This window comes from Phodopus roborovskii, unplaced genomic scaffold (assembly GCF_943737965.1).
Source record: "Phodopus roborovskii unplaced genomic scaffold, PHOROB, whole genome shotgun sequence".
Classification (NCBI taxonomy): Eukaryota; Metazoa; Chordata; class Mammalia; order Rodentia; family Cricetidae; genus Phodopus; species Phodopus roborovskii.
The window spans coordinates 6,147,286-6,160,953 of NW_026126651.1; the positions used below are offsets into that span (position 1 = coordinate 6,147,286).

General features: G+C 47.1%; 1 protein-coding gene across 1 annotated transcript; it reads left to right on the plus strand.

Annotated features, from left to right (window-relative positions):
* Window positions 1-1,970: 1,970 nt before the first annotated feature.
* On the plus strand, window positions 1,971-9,919 carry Csrp3 (cysteine and glycine rich protein 3). Its single transcript, XM_051174138.1, has 5 exons — window positions 1,971-2,121; window positions 6,439-6,607; window positions 7,902-8,034; window positions 9,146-9,239; window positions 9,827-9,919. Exons 1-5 carry the CDS (start codon window positions 2,010-2,012, stop codon window positions 9,901-9,903), a joined length of 585 nt encoding a protein of 194 aa, XP_051030095.1. The 5' UTR covers window positions 1,971-2,009; the 3' UTR covers window positions 9,904-9,919.
* Window positions 9,920-13,668: the final 3,749 nt, after the last annotated feature.

Sequence of the window (13,668 nt, forward strand, 5' to 3'; positions counted from 1 at the left end):
TGCTCTTTTCTAGAAATTGTGTTATCTTCCATACGTTAAGGATACATCCAGGAAAAAGACGTTAGCTAAAAAATAACCCTAGGTGCTTGCTTTCTATGTAGCCACCTTGGCTGAAAAAGGGTATGTCAGACAATTTTCAAAGTTCATTCCAGCTCAAGAGTCTGCAGTTTCGATGTACTCCAGCAGAACTACTTAGGCTTTTTTCTTTTTCTTTGAGATATGAAGTTATTATCACCTTTTGGTAGTCCCTAAGTCTGCCTGAAATGCTCTACCCTTTTTTCCTGTATCTGCTGGACCCCTGGTCCCTCTTAGAACCTCTCTGAATGTGGTCTCTTCTGTGCCTTACAATGCAATCATCGCTGTCCTCTCGTCCGAGTTATCACAGCACTCCAGTCCAAGGTGTTCTGGCTCCGGTCTCTTTTCTCAGTATGGGCTTCTCAACACAGGGACACGACCCACTCACCCTTCAATGTCCCCTCCTTGACCTGCCACCAAAGGCATAGTATACCAGCCAGGCATGTAGCAAGCACTGGGTGAGTGAGTGAGTGAGTGAATGAATGAATGCAGGCTTGATCGCAGTCGTCCATCTCTTTTTCCCCTCCACTGAATAAACCAAATGGCAGAATAGAAACGTCTATGGGATGTTTCCTGTTTTGAAGTTGTTTCCTAAAACTTGTGCTTAAGATGGCTTCTAAAGGGAACGGCATCTCAGAGACACTCAGATTGGGACATTGCCTTCAGCCCAGTGTCAGGTTCAGTGGTCTGTTTTCTGTTTACTTTCTGTTTCTTAGCAAAACTGTCCGTGTTGTAAGACTGTGAGACTCAACCCAGAGAGCTAACCCAGGAGGGCTTAGTGCTAATCCCAACTATTATAAGAAGGAACTGTCTTCCCAGAAGTGACCGGCAAGGCCAGAGCTGCCTCTTAGAGTGTCCCGATGGCACTTAGTGCCCATGGTATCACGATGCACCAACCTTCTAATAAGCCAAAGGTTCCCGGGGAGAATCCAGTCCCCTGGGAAGATGGGTAGGGCTTCAGAAGTCTACTGGGTATCAACAGCTTAGTTCAGCTTTGCTCTAAGGAGACGGAAAATTTGGGTTCACACTTACAGGCCTATGAAAATTATGGCTCGCCACTGCCTTTGTGAATGAACATCACTTAAACACCATCCTCCAGTGAAAAGCTGAGAGACGAGAGGTCTGGCTGTAGCATCTCCCACTGAGCCCCAGGAGCTCTTAAATCCCTTCCCACACGCTGAATCTTCTGGTCCCCTAAACAACAATATGACACCCCAGAGAATTGTGTTGGGTGGTGAGGAGGAGAAAGCTCTGCAACCTCTGGGACACACAGAGCGTGGCGAGGGCAGCTGCGAACACAGTCTACATTCCCAGATGGTTGCTATAGCGCCGACCCGTATGCCTGGCAATGGTGTTCTTCAACAGGCGCTAGAAGCAACTCTCCACAAGAGAATTTACATATTCTGTATGTTTTGCCAGCTAGGCAGGAGGCTAAAACTGTAAGCCACTATTCCTAGCATCAATACAGCCTGCTCTGAGTGACACTAAACCAGAACCTCAACTCATGTCACATTCAGAAGCCAATCCCACTTCTGATGAGATGACTTCCAAACTTCAGATGACCAAAGAATATAACTTTATGTACATAAGACTAGCCTTCTATTCCTTCCGGGAACCCTGTGAGATGCATAGGGACAGGTGTTGCCGAAATTTAACAGAAGAAAGAACTGAGTTGACTCAATAAACAGATGCCTCAAAGCCTCCAGGCTCCAGGGGCTGAGCTACTTGTAGAAAGTAGCCATTTGCTGAGTGAGTGAGTGACTGAGTGAGTGAGTGAGTGAGTGAGTGAGTGAGTGAGTGAGCGAGCAAGTGAAACATGCTATCCCCTAGTCCTCAGATCACTGTATTTCTAGATCAGTTTGCCCTTGATGCCATCTAAACCTAGGGCATTTGCTTTATACCCTCTCAGATCGACCTTGGCCAGAGTCTTCACCATGCCAAACTGGGGCGGAGGTGCAAAATGCGGAGCCTGTGAAAAGACGGTTTACCACGCAGAGGAAATCCAGTGCAATGGGAGGAGCTTCCACAAGGCCTGTTTCCACTGCAGTGAGTTGGGCAGACCCCAGGGGGCTTTCGAGTTCTCTGATACCACCAGTGATTCTCACCGTGGGGCAGGCAGCATGCAGGAGCATGACCAGGAGCTGAGAGAAACACCGCTCGCCCATGGGCTCCACTCTAGGAGGCAGGGCGTTTCCTCTCCAGCACTTTCTCTAGCCGGGCACCAGCACAGAGGCGGTTTCCCCGGGCTCAAAGTTGGGAAGAGCAAGTGGGCCTGGCTCTGCTCTCTGTGACATTTGCAAAGTATGACTTGGCAGAGAAGGAGACTAGCAGTGTGCAGTGTGCAGCCAAACTAAATCTGGCTTTTTGTGTGGCCCTGGTCAGCTGTCACTGAAGCCAGCGGTGACTAGTCTTCCCGAAGAAAGGACTTGGGTCAGGCAGGGGACGGCATGCGTCAATCAGGCTTAGGCATCAGAACTCCATGAAGGAACTCTTTAGCATCAGCTGCCAGACAGATTCAGAAGTGCCCAGACTGAGGGAGCTCTGAGCGTGTGTGACCTACCTGAGGGTCTGTCACTTTGGTCAAGTCATTTCTTATCTCTGGGTCCGGGCGGCATGCACCTGTAGCAGAGTGAGGGCTAGCCCTGCACATTCAGACTCCTCTCCCAGTGCCCCTTGGCACCTCAGGCCTTTCTTGGAGAAATGGGCCGTGGCTCTGAGCTGGCCGCCTACCTTCTCTGTTTCTAAGCCTAAAGCAACGGCTCACAGGTTAGCTTTGCTCAATATCTGTGAGAATTTGTCAGCTGGCTCAGTTCTCACCCTTAAGCTCCACTCAAGTGGCTGCAAATGAACTCCAATGCCCAAGCTGTAAAGGTCCGGGCGGAGAGATACATACTCCAACTGCATCTGCCCGGAATAGAGCATGCTATGCTCTCGGCTGCAGTTCCATGGTCCCTCCCCGCCTCGGCAAACCTATTCTAGAGGAAAGAGTGATTAAGTCGACAGACTTACTGATGCTTTGGGTTTTAATGATGGGCAATTGTCTTTTAAGTCAGTTCGTGCATCCGTCATATCCACCCATGTTCCCTTACAACGATCCAGGACTTATTATCCATTCCAAAGGCTCTGGCATGTCTCTAAAAATAGCCAGTGTTTTCTAAAGTGAACGGAATTGGAGAGGATATTGGAGCTAAAGAAGAAGTAAGCTTCAAGTGTAGGCTTTTCCATTCACTAGCTATGTTTTACCATAGTGGAGCCTCATCTCTACCTGTACAATAAAGATGGATTTGTTATGGGTGAAAACTGGGGTCCTACACCCGGAAATCCAGCCCTCTAGGCTTTAATCCCGCTTTTATTGACTTTGATGCCTTGTAGAAAGTAGAGAGGAGGCAAGCTTCCCACTGGGGGTTGCCTTGACTTCCCAGTGGACGCTGATGGCTGTGCTCAGTGGAGCCATAAGAGAAAGGCCCCATTTGACTCAGCCCATGGGCGGATGAGCGCTTAGTAGTGTGGGCAGGGACCTCTGGGGAGGAGCACCCTTTTCTATACTATCTCTAAGAGACTTACCAGACTCCAGCCAAGCCTCTGCTGGCAGGAAGCAGGTTCAGAGAGGCAGCTCTACCTCACTTAATCCTATCAGTGTTATCTTGGCTTCTAGATAAGCTCCAGGACTGACTGAACCTTCTACTTCAGTCCACCCAGAAGAAATACCCATGTATGTTTAAGCATCCACAGCAGCCATCATTTCACGAGTATACCAATGAAGCTAGGTAAAATCCATTGAAATATCTCATTCAACACAATATATATGAAATATAAGCTAAATACGTCTCATTACTCATGAAATATTTTATATTCTTTGGGTGTATGCACTACTACTTGAAGTTGAACACAATTTTGTGAGCCTATCAGCACATCACATCTGGATGGTTGCCATGGTACTGGACAGCACCGTTCTCTACTGCTGTGTACAAAAGCTCTTCAGGGGCCAGCAGGATGGGTAAAGATGTTTGTTGCCAAACCTGATGACCTGAGTTCAATCCCTGGGACCCATATGATAGAGGGAGAGAAACAGTTCCTGTAGATTATCTTCTGACTTCCACTAGCATGCAATCACACACAGACACACACACACAAAAACACACACACACACACAGACACACACACACACAGAGAGAGAGGGAGAGAGAGAGAGAGAGAGAGAGAGAGAGAGAGAGAGAGAGAGAGAATAAAATATATTTTTTTGGTTGTGAGCCTAGCCATCTCTCCATCCCTAAAATGTGTTTTTTTAAAAAAGCTCTTTGGAGGCCAGACTTAGCCAGCCCTTGTGAGACACTCTTCACAAGCTGTCATGGAGCGCTGATAGTGAGAACTCGGTTATTCAGGGGAACGGAGGTCAGCGACAGCTCTGTAACTCATGGCTGTAGGATGGGAAGTCACTGATCTCTAATGACAAGGAAACTCAGTCACTCACCCATTATTTGCAGACCCGGGCCCTCTGTCGTGGTCTGGGGACATTAAGGTACAACAGCCCCTGGACTCTGTGAGCTGCTGTAGAGAGTGGTAACTCGTGGCAACAGGGCAGACTCAAATATCTCAAGTATCTGCCTTTAATGCCCCAGTATAAGGCATTTCCCCTAAGTTATTATTCAAAAAAAAACTTTGGTCTTTATTCAAAGCTTTTAAAGTCTCTCATGCTATTGGACATTCTCTCAATGACTTAAGGCTTTTTGTTTTGTATTTCTTTGGGTTTTTTTATTTTGAGCAAAGATACTCGAATAAGCTCTGTATTCCAAGCTCAACAACTATCAGCCTCTGGCCCATTCTACTTCATTCATAATCTTCTTTTATGCCTGTTTTAATGACTCTATTTTTAGCAACAAAATGACATTTCAGAAAGGCTTATTAGCCTGCAATGATCATGTTGCTTATAAAGATCACTGGGTGGAACTGTTTTGTTTTGCTTTTTAAAGAAACAAATAAATTGAATGTACTCATTTTATTATTTCTGAGAGTATGATCTCACTTGGAGATTATTCCTCCAAACACTTAACACTCATTATTGCAAAGCCCTATAGTGTTTTGTTAAGTTGTGGAAATTCTTTATACCTTACAGCTGCCTTATGCTGTGGTAGGTAATCTCTGTGTTGAGACAGTTTTCATGCTCCAGCCATTTGGTCAGGGGGCAAGCAATGGCTGCCTGTCCAGGGCTCAGACACAGATCTAAGTGGATGTGAGCTGCTTAGGGGTAGCTATCTACAGTCAGCTGTCCCAAAAGTGAGTGATAGGGTTGAGGATGCCCAGAAAGAATGGAATCCCCGAGTTTGTGTGAGATTAGAGAAAACAGCATTTCCAATATACTCTTCATGTGTTTTAGTAAGTAATAAAAGATGATTTGACATTTGCATTTACATCTTTAAAAGTTCCACCCTCAGGATTACCTGCGTAACTCAGCGGTAGAGAGCTTTGTCAGAATGCCTGGGGCCCTGGGTTAAATTCCTAACAGCACACACAGACACAGACACAGACACAGACACACACACACACACACACACACACACACACACACACACACACACACGCAGACACACACGCGCATGCACACACACACATACACACACACAGACACACATGCCCACGCGCGCCCACACACACAGACACAGACACACACACAAAGCCTTTTTGAGTTTTAAAAACACCTTTTCTGTAATTGTTGTCTTTGGATTTAGTTACCTTACATTTGGAGACAAATGACATAAGGTAAATACATAGTGGCAAGGCGGTTTGAGCCAATGGGAGACCAACAGGACCAGTGAGCTGCTTGTGTCCCTACTGCACTACCCCCACTCCAGAAGTGGATACAATATCACACTGCTCTTCCAAAGGTCTTGACGGAGGTCGGCAGCGGTGGCACATGCCTTTAATCCCAGCACTCTGTAGCCAAGGCTACATGAAGAAACCCTGTCTCAAAAAACTAAATTAAATAAATAAAACCTTGGATGGGTACAGAAATTGCTCCTATAAGGCTAAGGAGTAAGTAAGCTGCTTCCTGACATCACTCAGCAGGATTCCTTAGCTGATCAGGAACACTGTTGCTAGCAGGCCCGAGACCACACACTTGGTTGCAGGGCTGACTTCTACTCCTTTTCCAGCTGGGTATACCAAACATACACTCCTCTTCTCTGAGCCTCTTTCCTTATCTGTAAGGCCAGCTCTCCCTCGAGAGTGACTCAGAGCAGAGGCTCTGGATGTGCCGGGAATCACAGATGTGGCCTAGGCCTGGGGCTCTGAACATATAGCATCGGGAGCAGAAGAGAGAGATGGGGAGGTCAACGCTAACTCCCTGACTCTTCCTCTTCTCTGCAGTGGCCTGCAGGAAGGCTCTGGACAGCACCACAGTGGCAGCTCATGAGTCAGAGATCTACTGTAAGGTCTGCTATGGGCGCAGGTATGGCCCCAAGGGGATCGGGTTTGGACAAGGAGCTGGCTGCCTTAGTACGGACACAGGCGAGCACCTCGGCCTGCAGTTCCAACAGTAAGTTACTGCCATGCTTCTTCATGCTAGTCTCCAATTAGCAAGACAGTTCGTTCTGTTCCCATAGCAACATTTTCTGGAAGAGGGAGAATGGACTCTATTGTTGACTTGCCAACAATAGGAATACTCACTCCGACCAAGCCCTAACAATGTGTTGTCTCTCTCTTCAAATTATCTGCTTTTCTAAAGGGCAATTACTTTTGCATGATGGTTCTCAGTTTGCATGTCAAGAGAAAACCCAGAATTTACAGATGTTCCATTGTTTGACCTTTGCAAACTGCACGGAGTCTCCTTTCATCTCCTTTGAGAGCGTCTGTGTAAATCACATAAATACAGCAGGAAAACCAGGGTCATTCTCTGTGCGCTAGTCAGTAAAGATTTCTGCCTTAGATTGTAAGATGAGTAATGTCCGCAATGCAAGAGGAAGGGTCTGGAGTAGACCCTCGGGAGGAAACATCAATCTTGGTTTTGTGGCTTCCTTCGCTTCCTGCTGCCATACCTACATCGCACCGACGTCCCCCAACACAATCCTAAGGCTGTGGGCATCACAGTGGCCACTGCCAACTCAACCTCCCCCAGCTTCACTGTTGGGCACCCCTGACCACTAGCCAGAGTTGAAAACCGTCCTGATGGCCAGCTGATATCTGTCTGGACTTAGTCCTGTCGTGATTGGCCAGAAGGAGCTGAACTGAGCACCTCAGGGAGCAGTTTGTCATTTGGCCCATTGTTAAGAAGAGGGTTATCCCCACAGAGCCTGGAAATATGGAGGTGCTTTTTCTCATCGCTCTCCATCCCAGTTAGTGACCTTTTGCTAATGACAAAGTGATGACAACCGCCTGTTATCTTACATTATCTAAAGCCTGCTTTCTGACACTGGGAAACCAGTGAAGACCCAGGTGCCTTCCTAGCTCCACCAGCCAGGACTAAGGGCTAAAAATGCAAGGAGCTGAGTCTTTGCCTCTATTGTGGATACTGCTCTCAGGGGGACAGGTGACTTTGGGAAAAGTATGCAAGATGATAGTACAAAAAAAAAAAAAAATGAAAAGAAAAAAAGTAAACCAATGACAGCACAGACACACGAGGAGCGCCCTCTAAAGCGTGAGAGGGAAGACATACAACCATTGGTGAGGACGCCTATTAGCCCGTGCACACCCGCGACAGGCGCTGTCCTCAGAGATTTATCACAACCATCACATTTAACCTTCTCAACAACTGAGACCGGTCCCATGCTTATGGCCGCCACGGGAGACACAACTGCCTAGGGCAGTCTTCACTCTACTTATGTTCCCACCAGATCCCCAAAGCCAGCACGCGCAGCCACCACGAGCAACCCTTCCAAGTTCTCCACGAAGTTTGGAGAATCGGAGAAGTGTCCACGGTGCGGGAAGTCGGTATACGCTGCCGAGAAGGTCATGGGTGGTGGCAAGGTGAGGGTGTCCGGGTGAGCCGAGCGGCAGCTTCTCATCTCCACGGGACCCACGGGGGAAACGACATCCCTGGGGACTCTGGGTGGGGGACAGACTCCTTGGTTCCCACAACCCGTTCAGAAGGCACGCATGTCCCCCACTTCCCAATTTTGTGACTGTTACACAGTGCCACCCTTTGAGAACTACAGCTACTGAGTTTGTCCCAGTAAGAATGTCCCGGGGAGAAGAAACGCAGCTAAGCACGTTCGTGGGTCCCAAGGTGCCCAAGTCCCTCTCCCTCCTCCCAGATGTCTGTGTCCCGCCCATTCCTCTAGAGGCCTCAGCCCTAGAAACCCATCACCCCTGTGTAACTCAGCCCGATTCTGCTGTCACACACTTGCACATATTCTGGCTCAGGGAAAAGTCATCAAACGTACACAGAAACACGCACTGCCCTGAGAATTGGTTTCAAGCCCAAAGCCAGGGTGTTCACCAAGGGAGCTGGACCTGTGGAAAGAAAAGCCGAGTTCATTCTGTATAAGGAGATGGGGAGACAGGAAGGGCTTGAAGCTTAGGGGTGTCCCCACACAAAGACCGGCCATTTGTAGACATACAAGAGCTCCCAGGCCATGCCTGACAGACAGTGACATGCAGCAGAGAGGTGGCCTACAGGAAGCCAAGCCATATAGCTCCCTGCCATCATAGTTACAGAGAACAAAAATGAGCGGCTTGCCTGAATAATTGCCCAGCTCCTCCCCCTTTACTTCCTTGGACTTTACATGTAATATAAACATTACCATTGCCTCATGGGCAAGTCTTTCTTGACTGACTTGTCCCCTGGGTCTTGTCTCTGGGAAGACCTTTCCTGCTGAGTTCATTCTGAAGAAACACACACGCAAACTGTCATTATAAATCCATTAGCAGGGTTCTAAGAATTGCGGGCCAAAGCCATTGCATCTTTTTTTTTTTTTTTCTTGGAACCCCTGGCATTATTAGTTGAGGGCTCTGTTTCATAAGAGGAAGACCAGGGAGGTCTCACGGCTTTGTGCACTGCTGGTCAGTACCCTTGAAGCGGAACTACAATGTGATGCTTGCCTCCCTGATAAATAAATAACCCTCTCTCGACTCCCAGCCTTGGCACAAGACTTGCTTCCGCTGCGCCATCTGTGGGAAGAGTCTGGAGTCCACAAATGTCACGGACAAGGATGGGGAGCTTTACTGCAAAGGTAAGTGGCCTCAGAGGCTTTCTTGAAAGTTGGTTTGCCAAGGGCCTGAGAGGAAGGGAAGCTGTGCCACGCTCAGAGGCCTGACTACGTTTGCCAGGACTACGTTTGGCAGTGTGGGCTCTTGGAAGGTAGCAAAACTGCCCAATGGATAGGGTGCAGCCACTGCCCCCAGCTCAGGGACTCAGGACCACAGGTACCTAGAAGGGTGATAAGGAGGAAGAGTGAACTCAAGCATCTCTTTCCATGTGGGGGTTGACAGAGTGAGTGAAAGCATTTCCGAGTGATGGTGGACATTCCCTGTCAGGAAAGGAGAGAGCGAGCCAGCCCTGGGCAGCTGCAGGGGGAAGGCTGGGCGGGCGGGCAATTCGAATCGGCTTTTGTGGACGATCACAGGAAAAGTGTCAGTGACACTGTGAGGTGCAAAGATGTAGAAACAAAGGTTACTAGCGAGTCTAAGCACAGCTTCGTTTCTTTAAAAGTTAAATTTACCAGAAGGCTGCTACCGGCAAGTAAGAAGGATGATGTTTAGGCAGGACCTAAAATACCAACGGTAGTCAATATATTCTCTCTCATCTTCTGGTTCACAGTTTGCTACGCCAAAAACTTTGGCCCCACCGGCATTGGGTTTGGTGGCCTTACACAGCAAGTGGAAAAGAAGGAGTGAACGAGTGTGCATTCTCACAACCCTGCCAGGCAACAGTGGTACCACACAATCCCACAGATGCAGAGTTTGCCCCAAGCAGCCCCCTTTGTAGCTGGACAGTGTTTCTCTTCAGGAGCAGTCACAGGCTGCACCCAAGCAACAAGAGGTCTTTGGAAGAAAACACCAGAAGTGTAATCTGCAGCAGATGCTTCATCATTTACTATTCTTGGGGCGGGAGAGGCAATAAATGTTTTAGTGGCACTGTGTCTGTCTTCTTTGCAGAGAGGGGAAGGCTTTAAAGAGCAGAGGACCAGCTTTTAAAAAACTAGCTGCACAGGATGAATTTCTGTATCAGCCATGAAGAGAGACAGGAAAAAGAGGTAAGGGAAGACAGAGTCCCAGCGTCTCTACTCATCACCGAGAGCAGAGAAGACAACAGGAGGTCCGAGGGGCTAGAGAACACAAAGCGAATTCTAAGAGGAAAATCAAAACTAGTAAAATGAGTGGAAAGTTCCATCCTTTTGTCCCATCATGGGCTTCGCAAAAACTATGGAATCTGGGAAGTAACGACAAAGCTTGGCATGTGGTTCAGGGTTACAAATGACAGAGGAGGATTTTCTCTTATTCTACAATCCCTTGGGGTTTAGCGATTTTCTTAAAAACTCTCATATCAAATTGCTGGCCTCACAGCCAATTAGACATGTCCTTCTCTGCGTCTTCGGTGGCTTGAATATATACATACCTTCTTTAAGCAACTATACCGTTTTCCCCCAACTCTGCAATTCCTTAATTACGTGGAATACAAATATAAATTTCTTGATAAAAGCTATGAAAACCAGGTGAGGCCATTGGTTTCTCTACTCTCCGCGTCCCAAGAAAGGCTGTCTTTAAAACAAGCGGTCGCTTAGCACTGCTCACATGCTGTCTTGGACAAGAGCCTGTGTGGATTTTAAGAACAACACACTATTGTGCCCTGTAATAGACTCCGGGCTTGCCCAGCAGTCAAAGACACATGTGTGCCACCATGGCGGGACAATGCAGCTCCTTCCTCCTCTGCTGCATTTCAGAGAGCAGCCCCACCAAGTAAACACCCAGGAGACAGAAGCTAGAATGGTCACCATCAGCTTTGCCCTGTCCCTCATCCCCCTGCTCCACAATTTATGCCTCTTTGCTTCTGACTCCAGGGTCCTTCTAGAACACATCCCTCCATTCCAATTTGGTCTATGCATTAGTTTACTAGGGTTGCTGTAATAAAGTGCCACAGACTGGTAGCTCAACCAATAGAAACGCTCTCCCGTGCTGGAGGCTGAAAGTCTGTGATGGAGGGCTCAACATGATTGGCTCCTTTTAAGTCTCATTCCTTGGCCTATCCAGGCTGCTACCTACTGTCCTCACATGGTCTTCCCACTGAGTGTGCCTGTCAATGTCCAAACACTGGCTTTTAATGAGGACACTGGAGTGAATCAAGGCATATCCACATGATCTGCTCCAACCCTAATTTCTCTAAAGGCTTTATCTCCAAGCATAGTCATTTTCTGAGGGACTGCATGTGAGGACTTAACTTGTGAATTCTGGGGAGGATATTCCACGCAGCGAAAGCCTAGGCCCTTCAACTTACCCTCCACACAAGTTCAAGCTATGTTCAGATTTAAATCTGTCCAAACATGCCCGGTACGCTCTGCCCAACATGTCTTTGCTGATACTCTTCTTTTTGCTTTAGAACCCTGGAAAGTGGAGACACGCCCTGTCTTTACTCCTTAACCAAGTCAGATACTTTTTTGAAGTACCTGAACCCATCTTTTCACTCCCGCAGCCGGGGGACAATCTCCTTGTGGCGAATTTTGAATTTCCTTGCGTCCCTGTTAGAAAGATGCTCTTTCATTTGTAACATTCAACAAATCAAAGGTACTTTACAAATACTTGTTGACTGCAGTGGGAGAGAACAGAAACCAGACACAACACAAAATGTGTTAGAATTGGAGACACACAGTGAAGAAACTTAAAAAGAAAGACAATCAAAGAATCTCACGGAGGACACTGGAGTTCTCTGCTTCTTAGGCAGAGTTCACTTTATTTCCTAGACTCCTGTTACTGTCTGGGACTGATGATGGGGCTGGCCAATGGAGACCTGTCTGCCAAAATTTCTTGGAAGAGACTCTATGCCCTCTCCACACCTCTAGACACAGAATGTGGTTTAGACGTGGAAGCATTCAGTAACGCGGGGGCTCTGAAGGAAGGACACCTGCTGACAGCTAGATGGTGACAAGAAGGAAGCCGTATGCCGTGATTAGACATCAGTGCTGAGGATATTTAAAGCCGCCGAGGAGATAGTTATTATCGTATTAATTCCCCTGACTAATGCACACTTGGCGTATCAATTCACTACAATGAAGTTTTGCACCTTTCTGCTGTTTTGGGGGCCACCCTGTCCTGTGTAAACACGACCATTCACACACACACTTCCCTGATAGTATCCACTGAGTCTTTCCTTAGCCTCTGAATTCTTATGTCTTACTCTGAATGTCTTTTAACGTTTGCTACCTTATATTACAATTTCATTTATATCAGCTTTCCCTCTGTCTCACAAAGCTCCATGATTATCACAGCTCAATAAATCACCGTGAAATGCACTTTCCATCTGTAAAGACCTGGAATATGGAGGTTCCGAAGGTCTCAGGAAGAGAATTTGAATGAGTCCTGGCTTCTTACCTAGTCACCATCATTCTGATCTAAATGTTCTGTGGACAACCTGGGAAAACTTACTCGGTATGTGTGGTTTGTATGAAAACAGGTCCACAGGGAACAGCACTTTTGGTTACGGCCTTGTTAGAGCAGGTGTGGCTTTGTTGGAGGAAGTGTGTCACTGGGGTGGGTACTGAGGTCTCAGAAGCTCAAGCCAGGCCCAGTGACTCATTCTCTCTTCCTGCTGCCTGCTGATGCAGAACTCTGTTACCTCTCATGTCTGCCTGATTGCCACCATACTTCCCGCCGCGACAATAATGGGCTAACCCTCTGAACTGAAAGCTATCCCCAGTGACATGTTTGCCTTTATAACAGTTGCCATGGCCATGTGTGTCTTCACAGTAACAGAACACTACGGTAGTAGGGCTGGTGAGAGAGGGAGAGAAAACAGCTTGGGAAAGCCATCTGTGACTCTGATTACATGACTTACTTAAAACCTCTTATTTCATTCAACACATTCATTCCCATACTTATTCTATGAACACTGTAGGAGGCGATATTCTAGGTGATCGGCACACTACAGGGTAATCATACTAAATTCCCGTGTGACTGACCTTGGAGAAGACACTCATTCATTTTGCACTTAGGTCTTTTGCATTTAGCAGGAAGGAACAGGGATCCTGCCCAGAATGACACTGGTATAATAAAACAGCATCATTCAGGGGTGCCACAGGCCATGACAAGAAATTTAGCTTTCACCCTAAGACAAGAACCTAAGGAAGGATTCGGTAAGACAGTGACTGGTAGAGTTGTACAAACTATACTAAGAGTTAGGCAGAATCAGCATCTCTTCTAGAAGAAGGGAAATCAGGAAGTACTATCACCAGTCAATTATTCTTTTAATGGTACTGGGTAAAACTGAGATGAATATTTAAGACTGCATGTATTCAAATTCTAAAAGGGAAATTAAGTAAAATATTGCTTACTGGCATCAACAGTAATTTCAAGTCATCCCTAAAATCATGAAGTAGTTCTCCTATATCTGTTAACGTGTCTTCTCAAGATTCTACAGAAGTTAAGCATCAGAAACAAGTCTCAAGTATA